Source organism: Bos indicus, chromosome X (genome assembly GCF_029378745.1).
Source record: "Bos indicus isolate NIAB-ARS_2022 breed Sahiwal x Tharparkar chromosome X, NIAB-ARS_B.indTharparkar_mat_pri_1.0, whole genome shotgun sequence".
Taxonomy (NCBI): domain Eukaryota; kingdom Metazoa; phylum Chordata; class Mammalia; order Artiodactyla; family Bovidae; genus Bos; species Bos indicus.
The window spans coordinates 4,570,918-4,596,733 of record NC_091789.1 but is presented as its reverse complement, the minus strand read 5'-3'; the positions used below and the strand labels follow the sequence as shown (position 1 = coordinate 4,596,733).

Sequence of the window (25,816 nt, the reverse complement as noted above, 5' to 3'; positions counted from 1 at the left end):
GTAGTGCATCTGAGCATCCCACCTGCTCAGAAAACCCAACCCTGTACTCCTGCTCCTGGAGACCGCTGGAGTATGGCAGACTCGGACTTCAGCCTCACTGCAAAAACTCAGAGCAAGCGAAGGCCTAGCTGGTCCACTTATACACGGGTTTTTTTTTTTTTCTGTAAACAAACAGACGGCCCTCCGCATCTAGCTGGTCCACTTATACACGGGTTTTTTTTTTTTTCTGTAAACAAACAGACGGCCCTCCGCATCTGTGGGTTTCACATCCGCAGATGCGGAGGGCCCGCTATGGGACTTGAGCATGCGCAGATTTTGGTATCGCTGGTGTGTCCCGGAACCAGTCCCTGGCGACACCAAGGGGTGAACGTATTAGTTTGATTGCTTCTCCTTAGTACTGGCTGCTGGATATGGCAGGCTGAGCCAGGAGATAGTCCCCAAAAGTTTCTCCAAGGTCTACAGAGCTAGGGTGAGGGCCTGCTCTTCCCGTCCACAAATCAGGCACAGGCCCTTGGTCTGGGAAGACGCCGGACCAAGTGCGCAGTCCTTGGTCAGCTAAGTTGCAACTTGGGGGCCTGAGTTCTGCTCTCACTCACGCTCCCTACCAGCGCCCCCCGTGGTGCGCACCTGGAGTCGCCCCCGCCCCCGCACCTCCTGCCCACCCCGCCCCGGCCCCCAGGACAGCCTAGCTCCTGCCGCATGCGCACTTCAGCTGACCCAACCCCCAGCAACCGATGATAAACCCCCAGGGAGCGTGTATCCGGACTCTAGTCCTGACCCGACGCCAGAGTAGGCCTAACGGTGCCACATCGCGGGCCGCCGCTTCTAGCCCTGAGTCCAGAGCCGGGGTCTCGGGAGATCCAGGACAGCCTCCGCTGAAGGCACAGCCTCCTGGACAGCGGTCGGAACATGAAGCCTCAGCCGCAGCGTGGCCACAATGCCGATGCCAACACCGACGCGGCCGTCGCGGGCTTCCTCAGGCTGGGGGTCAAGGAGAATCGGGAAGAAGCTCACGGTCAGTGGCAGGCTGGGCGCTCGGTTCACAGGGTTCCTGGAAACGAATTTCCCTAGGGAGGGGCGAGCGGGAGGATTCCTCCTCAGACGCGGCGGGTTCCTGCCTCTTCCTCAGCGGGCTCGCTCGACGGCCTGATCTTTGGCTTTGGGTTTCTTGTCTTGCAGAGGCCGAGCCCGCGAAGGTCTCGCTTCCTGGAGAGAGGGGAGAGGAGCCGAAGGCTCAGTCCGAACCTGAGCAGGGAGCAGCCGCGGAGGGGAAAGAGGCGGGATATGAAGAAGGAGAAGAAAAGGAAGGCGGCGATGTGGGCGCGGGAGATGCGGGCCCCCCGGATGGGGAAAGCCGCGAGGCCAAGGCTGAGGTAGAGGCTGAGGCGGGCGCGGGCGGCGGCGAAGACGGAGAGAAGGGCGGGGAGGAGCAGCGCCCGGGAGCCGCCGTCGAGGTTCGGAAGGCGGCAGACAGGCGCCACCGACTCTCCCGGCACACCTTCACGCTGGAGCAGCTGCGGGAGCTGGAGGGAGTTTTCCACCGCACTCCGTATCTCGATGCGGCCATGCAGTAAGCGGGCAGCTCTGGGGGCGCCGGCTGAGGCGAGCGGGTCCCTGTCCTCAGCTCCGGAGTTGAAAACCCCGGGGCCTGGGGCGGGGGCGGGGGCTCCTCTGCCCGGTGGGGATCGAGGCAGTATTACGGTGGGGAGTTTGAATAAGTCACGTGGGGAAACTGTCGGCCCACAGTTAACAAATGAGTCGCCTGAGGCATGGTGGAGTACGTGCGCGGTTGGATTCTACTTTGATTTGAAATATTCGTCATCAGTTATTCATGGATTATATTTGCATTAACGTAAAGACTACATTGAACGTGAAAGTGAAAGTGAAAGTCGCTCAGTCGTGTCAGACTCTTTGGGACCCCATGGACTGTATAGTCCATGGAATTCTCTAGGCCAGAATACTGGAGTGGGTAGCAGTTCCCGTCTCCAGGGGATCTTTTGAACCCAGGTCTCCCGCATTGCAAGAGGATGCTTCACCAGCTGAGCCACCAGGGAAGCCCAAATACTACATTGAAAGAAAAGTGAAAGTGAAGTCGCTCAGTCGTGTCCGACTCTTTGCGATCCCATGGACTGTAGTCTACCAGGCTTCTCTGTTCATGGGATTTTCCAGGCAAGAGTACTGGAGTGGGTTGCCATTTCCTTCTCCAGGGGATCTTCCTGACCCAGGGATCGACCCCAGGTCTCCTGCATTGCAGGCAGACGCTTTACCCTCTGAGCCACCAGGGAATACTACGTTAAAAGATCCTTTATCTTAATTACTGAATTTTTAGTTACCCTTAAAGTTTGTGCCTGAGGTAGAATTGTCCCTAAAGCAAGCTACAGGGTGGAGAATGAATGGATTGCTGAGTGTCTGTGAATGCAGATAAAATTTTAAAAGCTATCATTTACGTTGCGCTTACTGTGTTAAGCACTGGTCCTAAAGGGTTTTCTACAGATTGTCATTGACTCTTCACAACCCTATGTGAATGTGGTAGCTACTGTTTTTTATCCCCGCTTCACCTGTTAAAAAACTGAAGCCCAGAGACGTGAAGAGACTTGCCCAAGATCCACACAGCTGGGATGTGGCTGAGATTTGATCTTAGGAGGCTGTTCAGTAGGCAAGGCCAGAGGTGATGGTGTGTTGGTCCAGGTAGTGGTAATGGATAGAAGTGAACAGGTTAAAGAGGTATTTAGAAGGTAAATTGATAGCAGTTCATGGTAGTTTGGACATAGGAGTAAAAGGAAATGATTAAGAAAAAGATCTGAATTTCTGATTTGCCCAACTGAATGGCAGGTGGTATACTCACTGAGCTAGGGCATATTGAAAGAGTGACAGAAATTTGCAAGAGACAGAGAAGGACTGATTGGAGAGGCTGTAGGCAAACCATATCATGGAAACCTCCATGGTGGTAGATGATTTATTGAGAAGGGATGGTGAATAGCATCAACTTTGGCTCAGTATTTTCTGTTCAGTTTGTTCAGATTACTCCAAGTTCGGTTGGCTTTTGCTGTGTGATAATTCTAAGAATCAGCCCAATTTCTCCCTTTCTCAAGTGTCAAACTCAAGATGCCCCTTGATTTGGGTGTCTAGAACTGCCTATATCTCATTTATACCTTTTGACTGCCTTCACCCAGGTCCCCCACCTGACTCCCTCTGGTAAGCACCAATCTAATCTCTCTTTTTTTAGTTTGTTTCCTTTTGAAGTATAATTGACCTACAACAGTATGTTAGTTCCTGTTCTACAACATAGTGATTCATTATCTCTATACATGTAAAAATGATCACCATGAGTCTGTCACCATAAAAGATATTCTGTAATTATTGACTATATTCCCCACACTGTACATTTCATACCAGTTATTCATGTATTTTTCAACTGGAAGTTTTTACCTCTTAATCTCCTTCACCTATTTCTCTCCTCCCCCCACCCCTCCTTTCAGACAACCACCTGTTTTTTGTTTTTTTTTTCTCTGTATATATAATTTTGTCTCTGTTTAGTTACATTTGTTCATTTGTTTCATGTATTAGATTCCACATGTAAGTGAAATCATACAGTGTTTGTCTTTCTGTGTCTGACTTATTTCACTAAACATAATACTCTCTAGGTCCATCCACATTGTTACAAATAGCGTAATTTCATTCATTTGTATGACTGAGAAGTATTCCATTGTATATATATATATATATATATATATATATATATATATACATACCACATCTTCTTTATCCATGTATCTGTTACTGGGCACTTAGGTTGCTTTCATATTTTGGCTGTTGTAAATAATGCTGCTGTGAACATTGAGGTGCAAATATCATTTTGAATTACTGTTTTCGTTTTCTTTGATATTTACCCAAGAGTGGAATTGCTGGATCGAATGATAGTTCTACTTTTAGTCTTTTGGAGAAACCTCCATACTGTTTTCCATAGTGGCTGCACCAGTTTACATTCCCACAGTGTAGGATTCCCTTTTCTCCACATCCTTGCCAACATTTGTTATCCTTTTGATGATAGCCATTTGACAGGTATGAGGTGATCTCATTATGGTTTTGATTTGCGTTTCTCTGACGATTAACAGTGTTGAGCTTTTTGTTTTTTTTTTTCATATGTCTGTTGGCCATCTGTGTATCTTCTTTGGCAAAATGTCTATTCAGGTCTTCTGCCCACTTTTGCATCAGGTTCTTTGTTTTTTGATACTGAGTTGTATGAAGTGGAGTGAAAGTCACTCAGTCGTGTCCGACTCTGTGACCCCATGGACTATACAGTCCATGGAATTCTCCAGGCCAGAATACTAGAGCGGGTAGCCTTTGCCTTCTACAGGGGATCTTCCCAATCCAGGGCTCGAACCCAGGTCTTCTGCATTGCAGGTGGATTCTTTACCAGCTGAGCCACACAAGGGAAGCCCAAGAATACTGGGGTGGGTAGCCTATCCCTTCTCCAGCAGATCTTCCCAACCCAGGAATAGAACCAGGGTCGCCTGCATTGCAGGCGGATTCTTTACCAACTGAGCTATGAGGGAAGCCCGACCTGTTTTTGTAAAAATTGGATATTAAGTCCTTGTCAGTAATATCCTTTACAAAAATTTTCTCCCATCCAGTAGGTTGTCCTTTTGTTTTGTATATGGTTTCCCTTGCTGTGCAAAAAGCTTTTAAGTTTAATTAGATCTCATTTGTTTGTTTTTGCTTTTCTTTTTTTTTTTTGGCCTTAGGAGACAGATCCCAAAAAGTATTGCTGTGATTCATGTCAAAGAGTGTTCTGCCTGTTTTCCTCTAGGAGTTTCATAGTATCTAGTCTTTACATTTGGGCTTCCCTGGTGGCTCAGAGGTTAAAGCGTCTGCCTGAAATGCAGGAGACCTGGGTTCGATCCCTGGGTCGGGAAGATCAACTGGAGAAGGAAATGGCAACCCACTCCAGTACTCCAGCCTGGAGAATCCCATGGAGGGAGGAGCCTGGTAGGCTTACATTTAGGTCATTAATCCATTTTGAGCTTATTTTTTAATGTTCTGTGAGAAAATGTTCTAAAATCTTTTACATGCAGCTGTGCAGTATTCCTAGCACCACTTATTAAAGAGACTGTTTTCCCTGTTGTATATTCTTACCTGCTTTGTCATAGATTAATTGACGATAAGTACTTGGGTTTATTTCTGAGCTTTCTAGTCTGTTCTCGTGATCTGTGTGCCTGTTTTTAATGCCAGTACCATATTGAGTTTTTGTTTTTGTTTTTTTTTGCTACACCCCATGGCATTCAGAATCATCTCTGACCAGGGATCGAACCCAAGCCCCCTGTAGTGAAAGGGCAGTGTCAGGTGTCTTAACCACTGGACTGCCAGGGAAGTGCATTGATGACTATAGCTTTGTGGTATAGTCTGAAGCCAGGGAGTGTGAAACCTCTAGCTTTGTTCTTTTTTCTCAAGATGACTTTGGCCATTTGGGGGTCCTTTGTGGTTTCACATAAATTTCAGGATTATTTATTCTTTGGGTGAATTTATTGTTGGGTAAACAATGTCATGTATTTCACTTTTTTGTAGGTTCTTTTTGTTTTTTTAATTATTTCTTATTGGAGTATAGTTGCTTTACAATGTTGTATTAGTTTCTCCAGTAAAGCAAAATGAATGAGCTATACATATACACATAGCCCCTCTTTTTTTAAATTTCCTTCCCTGTCATGTATTTTGATAGGGCTTGCATTAAATCTGTAGATTGCTTTGGGTTGTATGGATATTTTAGCGATATTAATTCTTCCAATCCAAGAACATAGATTATCTTTCCATTTCTTTGTATAATTTTTAAATTCCTTCAGCAGTGTTTTATAGTTTTCAGAGTATAGGTCTTTCACTTGGTGAAAGTTTATTTCACTTCCTTTGGTGAAACCAAACCTCCTTGGTTAAGATTATTCTTAGGTATTCTTTTTAATGCTATTTCAAATTTTACTCTTTTCAATGCTATTTTAAATGGGATTGTTTTCTTGCTTTCTCTGATAGCTTATTATTAAGTGTATAGAAAAAAAGCAACACATTTCTATATATTAATCTTGAATCCTGAAACTGTACTGAATTCATTTATTAGTTCTAATAGATTTTTGGTGGAGACTTTAAAGTTATCTTTTTTAAAAAATTGAGGAATAGTTGATATATGATATTATATGTTTTAGGTGTACAACATAGTGATTCGCAATTTTTAAAGGTTGTACTCCACTATAGTTCTTATGAAATACTGGCTGTATTCCCTGTGCTGTACAAGGTATCCTTGTAGCTTATTTATTTTATACATAGTAGTTTGTACTTATCAATCCACTACCCCTATCTTGTCCCTCTCTCCTGTCTCTCCTCACTGGTAACCACTAGGTTATTCTCTGTATCTGTGAGGCTTCTTTTTTGGTTATATTCAACAGTTTGTTTTCAGTTTTAGATTCCACATATAAGTGGCATCATACACCATCTGCCTTTCTCTGTCCTACTTATTTATTTCACTGAGCATAATACCCTCCAAGTCCATCCATGTTGTTGCAGATGGCAAAATTTCATTCTTTTTAATGTTGAGTAGTATTCTGTTGTATGTATATACCATATCTTCTTTATCCATGCCTATGTTGATGGACACTTAACGTTCCTTCCATATCTTGGCTGTCGTGAATAATGCTGGTATGAACATTGGGGTGCATGTATCTTTTGGGGTTAGTTTTTCTTTTTTTTAAGATATATACCTGGGATTGAAATTTCGGGGTCACACGGTAGTTCAGTTTTTAAGTTTTTGAGAAACCTCCATACTGTTTTCTACAGTGGCTGCACCAATTAACATTCCCACCAACAGTGTGCAAGTGTTCTCTTTTCTCCACAAGCTTACCAACATTTGTTATTTGTAGTCTTTTTGATGATAGCCATTCTGACATGTGTGAGGTGATATCTCATTGTAGTTTTGGTTTGCATTTCTCTCGTGATTAGTGATGTCTGTTTTATTGAGGTGTAGTTGATTTCAAATATTCTATTAGTTTCAGATGTGCAACATACGGACTGAAAATTTTTATAGATTATTCTTCATTTAAAGTTATTATATGATATTGGCTGTATTCCTGCTGCTGTAAAATAAATACATCCTTTTTAATATTCCAATTCAATTTCATCACTAGTAGTTGATCTGTTCAAATTTTCTATTTCTTCTTGCTCCAGTCTAGCTAGACTATACATTTCTAGGAATTTGTTAATTTCTTCTAGGTTATCCATTTTATTGATGTCTAATTAATTGTTCATAGTAGTCTCTTATGATCCTTTGTATTTCTGTGGTGTTGATTGTAACTTTCTTTTTCATTTCTGATTTTATCGATTTGGACCCTCTTTTTCTTGATGAGTCTGGCTAAAGATTTATTAATTTTATTTACCTTTTCAAAGAATCAACTCTGATTTGCATTGCTATTTTATATATTATAAAATATATTTCATTTATTTCTTCTCTGATTTTTGTGATTTCCCCCTTGTACTAGCTTTAGGTTTTGTTAGTTCTCCTTTTTCTAGTTCCTTTAGGTGTGCAGTTAGGTTGCTTATGTGAGATTTTTCTTATTTCCTGAGGAAAGCTTGAATTACTACAAATCTCCCTCTGAAAACTGCTTTTAGTGCATCCCATAAATTTTGGATTATTGTGTTTTCATTTTCGTTTTTTTTTTTTTTTTTCTCTTTGATTTCTTCAATGACTCATTCATTGTTTGGTAGCATTTTGTTTAGCCTCCATGTGTTTGTTTTTTTGAAGCTTTTTTCCTTGTAGTTGATTTCTAGTCTCACAGCATTGTAGTTGAAAAAGATGTTTGATACCATTTCAGTTTTCTTAAATATATTGAGACTTGTTTTGTGGAGAATGTTCCGTGTGCACATGAGAATGTGTTCAGTTCAGTTCAGTTGCTCAGTCGTGTTTGACTCTGCACAATCCCATGGACTGCAGTACGCCAGGCCTCCCTGTCCATCGCCAACTCCCGGAATTTACTCAAACTTACGTCCATTGAGTCGGTGACGCCATCCAACCATTTCATCCTCTTTCATCCCCGTCGCCTCCTGCCTTCAATCTTTCCGAGCATTGGGGTCTTTTCCAATGAGTCAGTTCTTCCCACCAGGTGGCCAAAGTATTGGAGTTTCAGCTTCAGCATCAGTCCTTTCAATGAATATTCAGGACTGATTTCTTTTAGGATGGGCTGCTTCAATCTCCTTGCAGTCCAAGGGACTCTCAAGAGTCTTCTCCAACATCACAGTTCAAAAGCATTGATTCTTCTGCACTCAGCTTTTATCCTCCAACTCTCACATTCATACATGACTACTGGAAAAACCAGAGCTTTGACTAGACGAACCTTTGTTGGCAAAGTAATGTCTCTGCTTTGTAATATGCTGTCTAGGTTGGTCATAACTTTTCTTCCAAGGAACAAGCATCTTTTAATTTCATAGCTGCAATCACCATCTGCAGTGATTTTGGAGCCCCCAAAAAATAAAGTCTGCCACCGTTTCCACTGTTTCCCCATCTATTTGCCATGAAGTGATGGGACCAGATGCCATGATCTTAATTTTCTGAATGTTGAGTTTTAAGCCAACTTTTTCACTCTCCTCTTTCACTTTCTTCAAGAGGCTCTTTATTTCTTCGTCACTTTCTGCCATAAAGGTGGTGTCATTTGCATATCTGAGGTTATTGATATTTCTCCTGGCAATCTTGATTCCAGCTTGTGCTTCATCCAGCCCAGTGTTTTTCATGATGTACTCTGCATATAAGTTAAATAAGCAGGGTGACAATATACAGCATTGACAATCTCCTTTCCCGATTTGAAACCAGTCTGTTGCTCCGTGTCCAGTTCTAACTGTTGCTTCCTGACCTGCATACAAATTTCTCAGGAAGCAGGTCAGGTGGTCTGGTATTTCCATCTCTTGAAGAATTTTCCACAGTTTATTGTGATCCACACAGTCAAAGGCTTTAGCATAGTCATTAAAGCAGAAATAGATGTTTATCTGGAACTCTCTTGCTTTTTTGATGATCCAACGGATGTTGGCTCTTTGATCTCTTGTTGGAAGTTCATCATTCATGCACTGTTGAAGCCTAGCTTGGAGAATTTTGAGCATTACTTTACTAGCTTGTGAGATGACTGCAATTGTGCGGTAGTTTGAGCATTTTTTGGCATTGCCTTTCTTTGGGATTGGAATGAAAACTGACCTTTCCCAGTCCTGTGGCCACTGCTGAGTTTTCCAAATTTGCTGGCATATTGAGTGCAGCACTTTCACAGCATCATCTTTCAGGATTTAAAATGGCTCAACTGGAATTCCATCACTTACACTAGCTTTGTAGGAAGTGATGCTTCCTAAGTCCCACTTGACTTCGCATTCCAGGATGTCTGGTTCCAGGTGAGTGATCACACCATCGTGGTTGTCTGGGTCATGAAGAACGTTTTTGAATAGTTCTTCTGTGTATTCTTGCCACTTCTTCTTAATATCTTCTGCTTCTGTTAGGTCCCTACCATTTCTGTCCTTTATTGTGCCCATCTTTGCATGAAATGTTCCCTTGGTATCTCTAATTTTCTTTTATTTTAATTTTGTTATTTTTGTTTGTAGTGTTATTGATGTATAGTTGACATAGAATATTACACTGGTTTTAGGTGTACAACTCATGATTCATCATTTGTATACATTGTGCAGTGACTACAACAATAAGTTCAGTTGTCCTGTGCCACCATACAAAGTAATACAATAACATTAACTACAGTTTCCATGCTGTATATTATATCCCCATGACAAGTTCTTTTTCTAAATTAATTTATTTATTTTACTTTACAATATTGTATTGGTTTTGCCATACACTGACTTGAATCCACCATGAGTGTACATGAGTTCCCCATCCTGAACCCCCCTCCCACCTCCCTCCCCATGCCATCCCCCTGGGTCATCCCAGTGCACCAGCCCCGAGCACCCTGTATCATGCATCAAACCTGGGCTGGAGATTCATTTCACGTATGATATTTTACATGTTTCAATGCCATTCTCCCATATCATTCCACCCTCGCCCTCTCCCATAGAGTCCAAGAGATTGTTCTATACATTTGTATCTCTTTTGCTGTCTCGCATACAGGGTTATCATTTCCTTCCTTCTAAATTCTGTATATATGCATTAGTATACTGTATTGGTGGTTTTCTTTCTGGCTTACTTCACTCTGTATAATAGGCTCCAGTTTCATCCACCTCATTAAAACGGATTCACATGTATTCTTTTTAATGGCTGAGTAATATTCCATTGTGTATATGTACCACAGCTTTCTCATCCGTTCATCTGCTGATGGACATCTACGTTGCTTCCATGTCCTGGCTATTATAAACACTGCTGCGATGAACATTGAGGAACACGTGTCTCTTTCAAATCTGGTTTCCTCAGTGTGTATGCCCAGCAGTGGGATTGTTGGGTTATATGGCAGTTCTGTTTCCAAATTTTTAAGGAATCTCCACACTGTTCCCCATAGTGGTTGTAGTAGTTTGCATTCTCACCAACAGTGAAAGAGGATTCCCTTTTCTCCACACCCTCTCCAGCATTGATGCTTTTGAACTGAGGTGTTGGAGAAGACTCTTGAGAATCCCTTGGACTCCAAGGAGATCCAACCAGTCCATTCTAAAAGAGATCAGTCCTGGGTGTTCTTTGGAAGGAATGATGCTAAAGCTGAAACTCCAGTACTTGGGCCACCTCATGTGAAGAGTTGAGTCATTGGAAAAGACTCTGATGCTGGGAGGGATTGGGGGCAGGAGGAGAAGGGGACCACAGAGGATGAGATGGCTGGATGGCATCACCGACTTGATGGGCGTGAGTTTGAGTGAACTCCGGGAGTTAGTGATGGACAGGGAGGCCTGGCATGCTGCAATTCATGGGGTCGCAAAGAGTGGGCCACGACTGAGTGACTGAACTGAACTGAACTGAACTGAAAGCTTTGGATTTCTCCTTCATATTTGAATGAGATCCTTGCTGGGTACAGTAATCTGGGTTGTAGGTTGTTTTCTTTCATCACTGTAAGTATGTCCTGCCATTCCCTCCTGGCCTGAAGTATTTCTATTGAACGATCAGCTGTTGTTGTTATGGGAATCCCCTTGTGTTATTTGTTGTTTTTCCCTTGCTGCTTTTAATATGTCTTCTTTGTGTTTGACCTTTGTTAATTTGGTTAATATGTGTCTTGGGGTGTTTCGCCTTGGGTTTATCCTGTTTGGGACTCTCTGGGTTTCTTGGACTAGGATGATTATCCTTCCCCATTTTAGGGAAGTTTTCAAGTATTATCTCCTCGAGTATTTTCTCATGGTCTTTCTTTTTGTCTTCTGCTTCTGGGACTCCTATGACTCGAATATTGGGGCATTTCACATTGTCCCAGAGGTCTCTGAGGTTGTCCACATTTCTTTTAATTCCTTTTACTTTTTTCCTCTGTTTCATTTATATCTACCAGAAATGGCAACCCGCTCCAGAATTCTTGCCTGGAAAATCCCATGGACGGAGGAGCCCGGTTGGCTACTGTCCGTGGGGTCACAAAGAGTCCGACACGACTGAGCGATTTCACGATCACTATTCACTATCTATCTTCTACCCTACTTATCCTGTCTTCTGCCTCTGTTATTCTACTGTTTGTTCCCTCCAGAATGTTTTTGATCTCATTTATTGTATTATTGATTATATATTGACTCTTTTAGGTCCTTGTTAAACCTTTCTTGCATCTTCTTGATCCTTCTCTCCAGGCTATTTATCTGTAACTCCAATTTGTTTTCAAGATTTTGGATCATTTTCACTATCATTATTCAGAATTCTTTATCAGGTAGTTTCCCTATCTCTTCCTCTTTTGTTTGGTTTGGTGGGCATTTGTCCTGTTCCTTTACCTGCTGGGTAGTTCTCTGCCTTTTCATCTTGTTTATATTGCTGTGTTTTGGATGGCCTTTCTGTATTCTCACATTTGGTGGTTCCTCTTTATTGTGGAGGTTCTTCATGTGGGTGGGGCTGGACGGGTGGCTTGGCAAGGTTCCCTGGTTAGGGAAGCTTGTGTCGGTGTTCTGGTGGGTGGAGCTGGATTTCTTCTCTCTGGAGTGCAATGAAGTGTCCAGTAGTGAGTTTTGAGATGTCAGTGGGTTTGGTGTGACTTTGGGCAGCCTGTATATTGAGGCTCAGAGTTATGTTCCTGTGTTTCTGGAGAACTTGCATGGTATGTTTTGCTCTGGAACTTGTTGGCCCTTGGGTGGTGCTTGGTATCAGTGTAGGTATGGAGGCGTTTGATGAGCTCCTATCGATTAATGTTCCCTGGATTCAGGAGTTCTCTGGTGTTCTCAGGATTTGGACTTAAGCCTCCTGCCTCTGGTTTTTAGTCTTATTCTTACAGTAGCCTCAAGACTTCTCCATCTATACAGCACCGATGATAAAACATCTAGGTTAATGATGAAAAGTTTCTCCACAGTGAGGGACAACTGGAGTGGTACACAGAGTTAAGAGGAGAAGAGAAGAGGGAGGAGGGAGATAGAGGTGACCGGGAGGATAGAGGGGGAATCAAAAGAGGCAAGAGCAAGCTAGCCAGTAATCACTTCCCTATATGCTCTCCACAGTTTGGATCCCTCAGAGATGTTGAAGGAGTTACATAGAGAAGAGACGAGGGAGGAAGGAGACTGAGGTGGCCAGGAGGATAAAAGGGGGAATCAAAAAGAGAGAGACAGATCCAGCCAGTAATCAGTTCCCTACAAAGGTCCGTCTAGTCAAGGCTATGGTTTTTCCAGTGGTCATGTATGGATGTGAGAGTTGGACTGTGAAGAAAGCTGAGCGCTGAAGAATTGATGCTTTTGAACTGTGGTGTTGGGGAAGACTCTTGAGAGTCCCTTGGACTGCAAGGAGATCCAACCAGTCCATTCTGAAGGAGATCAGCCCTGGGATTTCTTTGGAAGGAATGGTGCTAAAGCTGAAACTCCAGTACTTTGGCCACCTCATGCGAAGAGTTGACTCATTGGAAAAGACCCTGATGCTGGGAGGGATTGGGGGCAGGAGGAGAAGGGGACGACAGAGGATGAGATGGATGGAGGGCATCACCGACTCGATGGATGTGAGTCTGAGTGAACTCCGGGAGTTGGAGATGGACACGCAGGCCTGGTGTGCTGTGATTCATGGGGTTGCAAAGAGTCGGACACAATTCAGCGACTGAACTGAACTGAAGTGTTCTCCACAGCCGGGAACACACAAAGAGATTAACCTTGTTGGGTAGAGAAGAAAAAGGGGAGGGGGGAGATAGAGGCGACCTCGTGAAGAAAAAGGAGAGTCAAAAGAAGGAGAGAGCAATCAGGCCAGTGATCTCGCTCCCAAGTAAAAATGGGTACTGAAGATTGGGTTCTTAAAGGTACAAAGTTGATAACAAATACCAACAAGCAAAGATTAAACATCTTGAGTAGAGGTTAGATCCTCAAAAATACAATATTAAAAAAACAAAAATGGAACCAAAAAAACAAAAAAGAAAAAACAAAAGAAAAAGTCACAGAAATTATAAAATATATATTATATATATATATATGAAGTTTGCTTTAAAAATAGGGTCTTTCTGTTTTTTGCAAAGTAATAGTAGATTATAAAAATGAAAATTAAAGGAGTAATGGGGACTTAAAAATAACAAAAAAATAAAATAAAACAAAAAAATTTTTTTAATTTAAAAAATGATAATAGTAAAAATATATCTAAGACTATCCTGGAGCTCTAGTGGACAGGGTGGGGTCAGTTCATTTTCAGATCGTTCCTTCGTCCGGCTTGTACTTCTCACTGTCTGTAGGCCCGTTCCTATGTTGTCGGTGGTAACTACAGGGTTTCAATCTATTGCACCTGTCCCTTCCAAAGCGGTTCCCTCTGTTTACGTTAGCTTCTTCTGTTTGCTGGTCTCTTCAGTGTCTAATTTCCGCCCTGACACAAGGGGCACGGTGATGGTCACTTTTTTTTAGGCTCGCTTGTTCAGTCGTTGTTTAGGGAGGGAACAAATATCACTGGCATGTGTTCACAGTGATTTAGCTACACTGGGTTTGCTCCACTAACAGCATGTGTGCTTTCCCAGTCTACACTGCTCAACTCTAGGTTGCTCTGCTGGGAACGGTCTGATGTGTGCCCTGGTTTGCATGCACTTCCCAGGTCTAAGCTGTTCAGGTTCAGGTTCTTAGGTACTCTGCAAAGGCGCAGACTTGGTTGGGCCTGCATTTTGCCCCTGTTGCAGGTCTGAGCAGCTGAGGTGACCAGGTCCTTGGTGCACGTAGTCGCCCCCAGTTGAAGGCTGCGACTTATCCCCTCCCCCGCACCAGCCACTGGGTATTCTGGGTGTACAACGAGAGCGTCTCCTCTCTTCCGGGAAGCTGATCTCTGGCTGTGACCCTCCCAGCAGATGTCAACCGTCCAGAACCCCAAGAAGTCTTGGTTAGCAACAAAGTCTCTTTGCAGGTTGGTAAAGGATGCCTCTCTGTGGCCGTGATCGCCCCCTTCCGGCTCTGGCTGCCCTTGCCTGCCTGTCTCCAGCAGGGGGATGGGACAGTCCATAGCCAGCTAGCTCTGCTCAGTCCTTTGTTCTGTGAGCGTGCCTGGTGGTGGTTAGGACTTTGCGCGGGATAGCTATCCCAGAGTCTGGGTTACTATCTCAAGCTAGTTCCCTCAGATTGCCCTCAGGGCATTCATGCCCGGTCCTTATCCTAAGCAATGCTGCCCACTCCTCCCTGTCCCTCCCCTGCTTGCTAGTGGGGGATGTGAGTGTCTGGGCTGTTGCACCACTGGGAGTTGCTTTTGGGCACGTAATCTGTGGGTTTTAATTATTGATTTATTTTTCCTCCCAGTTATTTTGCCCTCTGAGATTCCAAGGCTCACCACAGACCCGCCGGAGAGAGTATTTCCTGGTGTTTTGAAGCTTCTCTCTTTTTTAAAACTCCCTTCCCCAGCCGGATCTCCATCCCTACCTCTTTTGTCTCTCTTTTTATCTTTTATATTTTGTCCTACCTCCTTTTGAAGACAATGGGCTGCTTTTCTGGGTGCCTGATGTCCTCTGCCAGCATTCAGAAGTTGTTCTGTGGAATTTGCTCGGCTCTCAAATGTTCTTTCGATGAATTTGTGGGAGAGAAAGTGGTCTCCCCGTCCTATTCCTCCGCCATCTTAGGACCGCCCCCTCTAATTTTCTTGAAGAGAGCTCTAGTCTTTCCCATTCTATTGTTTTCCTTTATTTCTTTGCATTGATTGCTGAGGAAGTCTTTCTTATCTCACCTTGCTATTCTTTGGAACTCTGCATTCGAATGGGTATATCTTTCATTTTCTCCTTTGCCTTTCCCTTCTCTTCTTTTCATAGCTGTTTCTAAGGCCTCCTCAGACAACCATTTTGCCTTTTTCATTTTTTTCCCTTGGGGATGATCATGATCCCTGCCTCCGGTACAATATCATGAACCTCTGTCCATAGATCTTCAGGCACTCTGTCTATCAGATCTAATCCCTTGAATCTATTTGTCACTTCCACTGTATAATTGTAAGGGATTTAATTTAGGTCATATCTGAATGGGGTAGTGCTTTTCCCTACTTTCTTCAATTTAAGTCTGTATTTGCCAATAAGGAGTTTATGATCTGTGCCACAGTCAGCTCCCAGTGTTGGTTTTGCTGACTGTATAGGACTCCTCTGTCTTTGGCTGCAAAGAATATAATCAGTCTGATTTTGGTATTGCCCATCTGGTGATGTCCATGTGTAGAGTCTTCTTTTGTGTTGTTGGAAGAGGGTGTTTGCTATGACCAGTGCATTCTCTTGGCAGAACTCTGTTAGCCTTTGCCCTGTTTCATTCTGTACTCCAAGGCCAAATTTGTCTGTTACTCCAGGTATCTCTTGACTTTCTACTTTTGCATTCCAGTCCCCTATAATGAAAAGGACATCTTTTTTGGGCTGTTAGTTCTAGAAGGTCTTGTAGGTCTTCATAGAACCGTTCAACTTCAGCTTCTTCAGTATTACTGGTCAGGGCATAGACTTGGATTACTGTGATATTGAATGGTTTGCCTTGGGAATGAACAGAGATCATTCTGTCGTTTTTGAGATTTAATCCACGTACTTCATTTCGGACTCCTTTGTTGACTGTGATGGCTACTCCTTTTCTTTTAAGGGATTCCTGCCCACAGTAGTAGATATAATGGTCATCTAAGCTAAATTCACCCATTCCAGTCCACCTTAGTTCACTGATTCCTAAAATGTCGACATTCCTAAAATGTCAACATGTATTTGCTGCTTTTGGATGGGATGCTCTATCGGTCCATTAAGTCTAATGTGTCATTTGAGGTCAGTGTTTCCTTATTGATTTTCTGTCTGGATGATCTGTCCGTTGATGTAAGTGGGGTGTCACAGTCCTGAATACCATGTTTACTGTCAGTTTCTCCTTTATGTTTGTTAGTATGTACTGTATATATTTTAGGTGCTCTTATGTTGGGTGCCTATATATTTACAGTTGTTACATCTTCTTGAGTTGATTCTATGTTCGTTATGTAATGTCTCTCTCTTGTTATGGTCTCTGTTTGAAAGACTAGTTTATCTGATACAAGTGTTGCTACCCCAGCTTTCTTTTGATTTACATTTGCATGGGATACCTTTTTCAATCATCCTCTCACTTTTTGTCTGAGTATTTAGATCTGAAGGGAGACTCCTGTAGGCAGCGTGTATGTGGGATTTGTTTCTGTGTCCAGTCAGCCAGTCTGTGTCTTTTAATTGAAGTATTTATTCCATGTATATTTAAAGTAATTATTGGTAGGTATATATTTCCTGCCATTTTGTTAATTCTTTTCTTTTTGTTCTTTTCTTCTTCTTTGCTCTCTTCCTTTGTGATTTGATGGCTTTCTTTAGTGTAATGTTTGGATTCCTTTCTCTTTTGTTGTATGTGAGTCCATTATAGATTTTTGGTTTGTGGTTACCATGAGGTTTATATAGCTAGTGTATTCGGTTATGCTTACATACACGTATGTTTGTATATGTATTCTCTTTCAAATTCTTTTCCATTAGAGTTTATTATAAGATACTGAATAACCTTCCCTGTGCTATGCAGGAAATCCTTCTTTTTTATCTATTTTATGTATGGTAGTGTGCATCTGTTAATCCCATACTCCCAATTTATTCCCTCTCCTCAGTAACCATAAATTTGTTTTCTACCTCTGTGAATCTGTTTCTGTTTTGTAAAAGAGTTCATTTTACTGTTTTTTGATTCTGAATGTAAGAGGTATCTTATAATGTTTGTCGTTGTTGGAATTAATTCACTTTGTCTAACACTATCCAGGTGCACCCACATGGTCACAAATGGCAGAATTTCCTTCTTTTTATGGCTGAGTAATATTCCATTGTATATACATACCACATCTTTATCCATTCATCTGTTGATGAACACTTAGAGTGCTTCCATGTTTTAGCTGTTGTAAACAGTGCCACTATGAACATTGGTGTATGTGTATCTTTTTTAATTAGAATTTTGCTCTTTTCTAGATATATGCCCAGATGTGGGATGAGCAGTGTTGAGAATCTTTTCATGTGCTTGATGGCCCTCTATATGACTTCTTTGAAAAAATGTCTAGGCATAATTTCCGAACTACAGAAATAGCTCGTACAACTTAATAATAACAGCAACAAAAACCCAACCCAATCAAAAAAGGGGCAGAAGACCAAAACAGAGATTTCTCCAAAGAAGACGTGTGTGTGTGTGTGCACATTTGTGTCCAACTCTTTGTGACCACATGGATTCTTGTCCTGGAAATTCCACACACAGAGAAGCCTGACAGGCTACAGTCCCATACATTCACAATGAGTTGGACACGATAGAGCACATATGTGCCCACACACGCACACACGTCTTCTTTGGAGAAATGTCTATTTAGGTCTTCTCATTTTTTTGATTGGGTTGTTTTTTGTTGTTGTTATTGAGTTGTATGAGCTGTTTGCATATTTTGAAATTTTAGCTCATGCCGATTGCATCATTCATGAATACTTTGTTCTATTTTGTAAACCTATGGACTTTCGTTTTCTTTATGGCTTCCTTTGCTGTGTAAAAGCTTATAACTTTACTTTTTATTCTTTTCTTATTTGTGGTAATAGCCTTTTCTTTTTTGCTTAGAGAAGTTCCTTTAACATTTCTTGTAAAGCATATGTTGTGGTGTTGAACACTTAGCTTTTACTTGTCTCTAAAAGTCTTTATCTCTTCTTCAACTCTGAATGATAGCTTTTCCAGGTAGAGTATTCTTTGCTGTAGATTTTCCCCCTTTGGTCACATTAAATACACTCTGTCACTTCCTCTGGTCATCAGAGCTATATGCTCCAGGAGTGCTTTCTATATGGGCTGCATGAGCCCTTCCATTGTGGTGGGCTGAGTACCATGGGTGGACCCCTGGTCTGGTGGTTACCAGGCATTGCCTAGTGCATAGGCTGCTGGCCCACCGGTGTTTGGGGCTGGGTCCTGGGACCTCTGGTGGGCAAGCGTGGTTCTTGGGTGACTGGGGACTCAGAAGCTCCTATGGCAAATGACTTGTTGCTGAGTGAGGCTGTGACCCTGCCTGGCTAGCGGCTTGGTTTGGGGTGTGCCAGGATTAGTGCCAATAGACTGGGGGGAGGGCTGGGTCACAGTACTAATAATCTAGAGGGAGGATTTCAAACTGGCCCTTGCCAGCAGCAGAGTGCTCACGGTCCAACAAGCACCTTAAAATGGTTGCTGCCAGCATATGTGTCCCCAGGGTAAGCTGTAGTTGTTTCTTGCCTCTTCAGGAGATTCTCCAGATCAACAGGTAGGTCTGATCGAGGCTCCTTTCAAATCACTGCTTCTGCCCTGGGTCCCGGAGCATGTGAGATTTTGGGTTCACCCTTTCAGAGTGGAGTCTCAGTTTCTCACAGCTCCTGGGTCTCCTGAAAGGAAGCCCTGCTGGCCTTCAAAGCCAAATGTTCCGAGGGCTTATCTTCCCAGCTCAGGACCCCAGGCTAGGAAATCTAGTGTGCTCAGACTCCTTGCTTCTTGTGGTGAATCTCTTCAATTATAATTAAGTAAGTAAGTGAAGTCACTCAGTCATGTCCGACTCTTTGCGACCCCATGGACTGTAGCCTACCAGGCTTCTCCGTCCATGGGATTCTCCAGGCAAGAATACTGGAGTGGGTTACCATTTCCTTCTATCCTCCTGTATATTGGTTGCCTGGTGGCTCAGATGGTTAAGAATCCACCTGCAATACAGGAGACCTGGGTTCGACTCCTGGGTTGGGAAGATCCCCTGGAGGACGGCTTGGCAATCCAATCCAGTTTTCTTGCCTGGAGAATCCCCATGGACAGAGAAAGCCGGGTGGGCTCCAGTCCATGGCGTCCCAAAGAGTGGGACACAGCTGAGCGACTAAGCCCAGCACGTATGGGTTGCCGACCTGTGGGTGTGAGTCTTGACTATACCCCTTCTCCACCCTTCCTGTCCATCTTACCGTGTCTCCTTCTTCATATCTGTAGTTGTGGAAGATCTTGTCTGCTCATCTTTCAGGTCATTCTTATCAATAGCTTCTCTGTATATAGTTGTAATTTTGGTGTGCCCAAGGGAGGAAGTAAGCTCAGAGTTTTCTTATGCTGTTATCTTGGCTACTCTCTGAGTAAATATTTTAAATAGTGAGAAATGTATAACATATATTTCATTTCATGCATAATGTCAAATGCTGAGTATTTGTAATTCTTCCCCCTCAGACAGGAGCTTGCAAGATGCATGGGAGTGACTGAAGATAGAATGCAGGTGAGTAAACTGGAAAAAAGCAGTTTGGCATAACAGCCATTCTAAAACCCACTTCGGGAACTGGATACCTTGTCCTGGACATTCTCAGATTGGTTTGTTTTTGTAGCCTTCACTATGTTTGGAAAGTAAGATTGGAACTTCTGGACTTTGGGGCCAGAATAGATACCTCTTCAGTAAAGTAAACTCTTTCTAACACTGATATCCTTTAGGGGGCAATTCTCTGTGGACTCATGTTGGGACTGAGTCTGACTTGGGAATTATTCAAATTAATGCACCAAATAGCTGGGTTTTAAGGGGGTCCACCCCTTGAGTGGCAACTCACTCCAATATTCTTGCCTGGAGAATCCCCATGGACAGAGGAGCCTGGTGTGCTACAGTCCATGGGGTCACAAAGCGTCAGACACGACTGAGCGACTAAGCATGCAAGGGGTCCAAGTATAGTAAATTATTTAAAATATTTAAGCCAGGCATCAGCTCTTTCGGCAAGGAGTGAATTTTCAAGTATTCAGCCATTTGGGCAAGGGAATAATTCACCTCAGGACGCAACATATGAGCAACAAATGTACGTTTAGTTTAGCTGAGACTGATGGGGAGGGGCATGATTTAAAATTCCAAGTGCCCGATCCTCCTGCTGTTGTTTTTGTGTGTTTGGTAGAGCAACGCAGGAGACACAAGAGACGTGGGGTCCATCCCTATTTTAGGAAGACCTCCTGGAGTAGGAAATGGCAACCTGCTTCAGTATTCTTGCCTGGAAAATACCGTGGACAGAGGAGCCTGGCAGGCTCTGTGGGGTTGCAAAGAGTCAGACACAACTGAGCACACACATACTCACACTCACAACAGTGTAGAGTTTCAGCTGTAAATTTTAATTTTCTCAAATTGTTTGAAGTGCAGCCTGAAAACATTGCTAACATAGTAGGTTGTACATTATGATGGAGATGAAGGAAAGGTTTGCAACCCTTAGGAATTTGTCTAAATATATATATACATATTTTTTAAAGTTGAGTTTGAGAAAATTGGGCACTATTAATATATTTATTGGAGATACTGCATATATGCAACATTATGAAACTACCCGATGTATGAGTGAATATTATTTTGAGCAATTTCTAATGTGTAAGGATTTTTTTCTGCCCATTTCATATTATTTTCAGGGATTGGTTTTGAAGAATGTCTCCCTCATGGTCCATGGTTCATGGCTCTCAGCCAGTAGCTTACTTGTGTTAATTTGAAGTACTTGCCCATTTACTTAGATGGTAATGACTACTTGGTACCTCCAGGCACAGAAAGTGAATATTTGTTCTTTGAACAGAGTAAGTTGTATCAAGGGAATATTTTTTTAAAGTAGAAAATTAAGAAAAGAAAGAAGAAAAATCTGGAGGGTTTTATTATGTGCTTTGCTGCCGAGCCCCTGTGTGAGGGCAGTGATGGACGCGGGCTGCAGACCTGGTTGGATGGGGGTGTGGGTGGGGGTGGGGATGGGGGTGGGGGGTCTGCTAAGCAAGGCTGGGAGCCTAAGGCCAGGGATTGGGCTCACAGTCAGGTCTGGCCAGGGCTTGAGACGCCCGGGCCTGTGGTCTCTCATGAAGGCAAAGCAAGCTCACTGGGAGAGAAAACCTGGTGACATGCTTCTCCAGGGTTTACATAGTCGTCTCTTAGTGGAGTTCTGAAGGGGAACAGGACCCACAGGAAACAAATAAGGGAAAAGAGAGAATGTTCCCATCTATTTCCAAATTCTATGGCACGAATTTCCCAAAGAAATATTTAATGCACACCTCCCCTTGTTTTCACATACAGCAAGAGTTACTCTATGAAAGCAGTACTGGGAATATGGAAGTAGTAGCCACCAGCACTTCAGTTAGCCAGTTTTGCATTTTGCTTATCTTTATGCAGATTTGATCCCTGGTACACTCTATCCCCCCGCCTCCAAAGTGAGCTTTATTAATGTGGCTCCTTAAGACTACCTATTCATGCATCAGAAGGGCCCAGATACTAAGATGGGAGAGGAAAAATGAGGCGATAGAGAGAGGAGGCCTTTGGTTTCATGTAAAACTTGCAGAGTGAAAACATCCAAAAACATTAAATATGATGTAATTCCAACAAGTGGGATGCTGAGGGAGCAGTGGCACCCACAGCACAGGTTTTTCTTTCAGTTGTTGAAAGTTGGCTCATTTTTCGGTAGGAGCCATTTTGTGAATCCTGACCAACGTGTTTATCAATTCTCTTCCTAATGTGCAGGTTGCATGCTCTTGCCTTAATCCTGAGGGGACAATGAGGCTCTCCTGGTTGAGAGGCAGCGCCTAGAGAGCAGGGCTGTGCTGGGCACGAGAGACTCTGGTCCAAGGTCCTGCAGCCGCACCCAGAGCAGAGGGAGCTGACTGGGTCCTGAGCCTGGGCAAATTTGGAGGGCGGGGCAGGGTGGAGAGTGCAGAGCTGAGAAAGGCAACAGTGGTTGCGTCCTCTCCGCCATCTCTTGGCCGGCCGAGATTTTAAGAATGTTAGTCAATTTGGGCCGAGTTTGTTTCACGGACAGAAGAGCCTGGCAGGCTGCAGTCCATAGGGTCGCCCAGAGTCGGACGGACTGAAGGCACTAAGCAGCAGCAGTCTAAACCTCTCTGATCTGCAGTCTGGTACTGAGGCTGTGTCCAGGGCTTCCACTCCACTGGTGTCAGCAGACGAGCCACAGAGTCCCTGGGCCCCCACGACCAAACCTCACTGGCAACACCAGCTCCGTCTCTATAACCGTCACAGCAGTCCCTGAGGACAGCTTTTATTTACAAACCCAGCCCATGCCTATTGATTATTTACTGTGCACCAAAGATGGGTCATTCAAAATGGGTCCCGTTCCTCTCAGTATGATTTTAAAAGGCACCCACTTTATCATGTGCTCAACTTCCCCCACCACGAAGGTGCGCCTGCCTAGTGAGTGGCGTTAGTGGCAGGAATAGTAATAGGTGGGAGGAGAGACAAGGCGAGAAGCCAGTCCAGAGTCAGGCACATCATCAGTGCTCACTTGCTGGGGGTGGGGGGGCTGATGGGAGGGCCTTTAAGTAAATGTCCTAAAAAATTTTAACCAGAAGGAAATAGCTTCTTCTCCTGGTGTAGTTTCCCATCTTCAAGTCACCAAGATTTCCCTGCTCCGTTTTTTCCTGTCTGACATTAACTGGTCCATGTACTAACCCAGCCCCCTTTTTCTCTCTGACTGGAGGTGTGGTTTAATCATAGAAGGGCCAAGTGGAGGAAATATCAGAGAGCACTGAGGTTCAGAGATGCGCCGCCCCTGCTCCCGGCCCACCGTGTGGTCAGCAACAGGGGTGGACCCTGCAACACCGTCCTCGTTCAGGAGCCGGATTGGGTCTGGGTCCCTCTGGAGCCGATGCCCCTGGACGTGATGCCCTTGCCGCCCGTGCCCCCCTTGATGCCACCCGTGCCACCCTTGATGCCCATGCTGCCCTTACCCCCGCTGTTTCTGCCTCCTCTGCCCTGGATTCTACCACCCTCCATTCACTCCGGCTGCCCTCACGGCCTTGCCTGGTCCCCTACCACCGGTGGCCTTTCTGTAGCCCCGTTTCCTCTTGAATGGTCTCCATGACAGCTTTGTCGAAAGTGCCTTTGAGCCAGATTGAAGTTCCGATACCTCAGCATCAAGCACACAGGGCCTGCCAAGTGCCTGCCAAGTGTCTTACATACACGTGCCAAGTCACTGACCCACTATTTTAGGGCCCGTTTTCTGTGTTTTCAATAAAGTAGTGAATTCTCTGCATATTTGTTCTGTGTGTCACATGGGGTTAGTGCATCTGATGGAAACTGCTGCTCCACAGTCACCATCAGTAAGCCACACACATCTCTGAAGTTTCCCACGTGCCCAGGAGGGGTGTACCGAGACCCATCCATTCGCTTCCACCCTCATCTCCAACACCCGTCCTTCCCCCACCCTGCACCACTGGGAGCACCTAGATGTGCAAGACGGGTCGCTTGAGTCTCCAAGGAAGGAGAGTGTGTTCCCAGAGGCAAGGACCCCAAGGGCCACTTTTACAGGGGCTGCTCATAGGGCTTTATGGAGGAGAGGGAGCTGGGTGTTCATCTGGTTCTCTCCCAGTTCTGTTCACCACCTTCCCTTTTGCAGAGGATATGCGGGGTGGGGTGGGGGCGCAGATGGAAACCACTCCAGCAGCAGGGGGAGTTCCTGGCTCTGTAGAGGAAATGCAAGAGGAAACTCTGTCTAGGCCAGTGTGAGACTTTTCCCCTCTCCCAGAGGTGGAAAACTTAGCCCTCCTTCCCCAGCTCAGAGTTGATCATGTGGCCTTCAGATATATTTTGTCACCTTCAACATCCTGGGGAGAACCTGGGTTCCAGCTAATTTAATACTGCAAAGAAGGCTCTTTGTTGAGTGCTGCCTCAAGCCAGCAGGAGTGGTCCCTGAGCACTGATGTAGGATAATCATATTATTTAAGAGAATCAGGAAGACCTTGCCTTTCTTCTTCAAATGGAATTCCCAGGTAGAAACCACCCAGGAAAGGGTATGTGAGGAGAAGGAGCAGGCCATCAGCCAAGTTCCCCTTGTAGCTGGGGGTTGGGGTGGAGGAGGGGATCATTTGCTGGCAGAGGAAGAGAGTCTTCTCCAGTTGCCTATCCCAGAGGAAGGAGGGACTAAAGAATGGGGAGGGGGAGTGTCCAGGCCCAGAACCCGATGGAACTGGCTCTCTCCAGCCCTTGGCCATGCCAATTTGCCCAGAGGAATCCCATTAAACTCTGGATTTAAAAATAACAGCATTGGGACTTCTCTGGTGGTTCAGTGGCTGGGACTCTGCTGTCCCAATGCTGGGGGCCCGGGTGGGAACACTGGTCAAGGAGCTGGATGCCACACCCAGCAACTAAGAGTTCACATGCTGCAACTAAATAGCCTACACGCTGCAATGAAATGGAAGATCTCTCCTGCCACAGCAAAGACCCAGCGCGGAAAAATAAATAAGTAGAATATTTTAAACAGATTATTTCTTCTCTTCAAACAAATAAGAGCATTGTGATGGTATCATTGTTTTGTACATATATCCTCCTACTGCTACTGCTGCTAAGACTCTTCAGTCATGTCCAAAGCTGTGTGACCCCATAGACAGCAGCCCACCAGGCTCCCCCGTCTCTGAGATCCTCTAGGCAAGAACACTGGAGTGGGTTGCCATTTCCTTCTCCAATGCACGAAAGTGAAAAGTGAAAGTGAAGTCGCTCAGTCGTGTCCGACTCTTAGAGACCCCATGGACTGCAGCCTACCAGGCTCCATGGGGTTTTCCAGGAAAGAGTACTGGAGTGGGGTGCCATTGTCTTCTCCAGTACATATATCCAAACTTGTAAAAATATATACATTAAATATGTGCATTTTTGTATGTTATATAGCAAGTTGAAATAAATATATAAAACAACAATAAAGTTTTTGGTAAGTCAGTAAGTTTGGTAAGCTGTGGCACATTAGTCACATATAGTAACTTAATCCTTCAAAGAATGACCCACTTGTTCATTTGGTCATTGTGTCTTGACTTTTGGTAAAAGGATGGCTTTTGATGAATTGACTTGGAGCCAAATCCAAGACTTCCAAGGCCAAGCCAATGAGGCAGGGTGTTTATTTATGGAAAGGTCCTATTTAGAACCCCCTCGTGGAGCCCTGTGCTCCAACATGAGAAAGAAAAGGCTGGGATTTTATTCTCACATATGAGTGAGAGAAATCATTCTTGATCCTCTCTCCTAAGGGCCTTTCCCAGGTGGCGCTAGGGGTAAAGAACTCTTCCAGAGACATAAGAGACTGGGGTTCCATCCCTGGCTAAGGAAGATGCCCTGGAGGAAGGCATGGCAACCCACTCCAATATTCTTGCCTGGAGAATCCCATGGACAGAGGAACCTACTGGGCTACAGTCCATGGCGTCACAGAGAGTTGGACACGACTGAATCGACTTAGCACAGCAGCACACCCTGTCCTTTCCTAGTTCCTTTTCTCCCTTTACCTTCCTGATGAGAGTCTGTTTGGCAGAATGGGTGTGAGAGGTCAAGAGCATGGTC

The 25,816-nt window shown here is 44.2% G+C and overlaps 1 protein-coding gene across 1 annotated transcript; it reads left to right on the top strand.

Moving 5' to 3' along the window:
• The first annotated feature begins 685 nt into the window (after window positions 1-685).
• Window positions 686-24,158, top strand: LOC139180990 (rhox homeobox family member 2-like). The gene is made up of 4 exons (XM_070783636.1): window positions 686-1,015; window positions 1,180-1,570; window positions 19,723-19,768; window positions 22,977-24,158. Exons 1-4 carry the CDS (start codon window positions 910-912, stop codon window positions 23,358-23,360), a joined length of 927 nt encoding a protein of 308 aa, XP_070639737.1. The 5' UTR covers window positions 686-909; the 3' UTR covers window positions 23,361-24,158.
• Window positions 24,159-25,816: the final 1,658 nt, after the last annotated feature.

Excerpts from the sequence above, each read along its gene's own strand:
- LOC139180990 (XM_070783636.1), top strand. The coding sequence starts at position 910 with ATGAAGCCTCAGCCGCAGCGTGGCCACAATGCCGATGCCAACACCGAC. Across the intron at positions 1,571-19,722 it reads TATCTCGATGCGGCCATGCA|ACAGGAGCTTGCAAGATGCA; the intron begins GTAAGCGGGCAG and ends CTTCCCCCTCAG. Across the intron at positions 19,769-22,976 it reads TGACTGAAGATAGAATGCAG|GTGTGGTTTAATCATAGAAG; the intron begins GTGAGTAAACTG and ends CTCTGACTGGAG.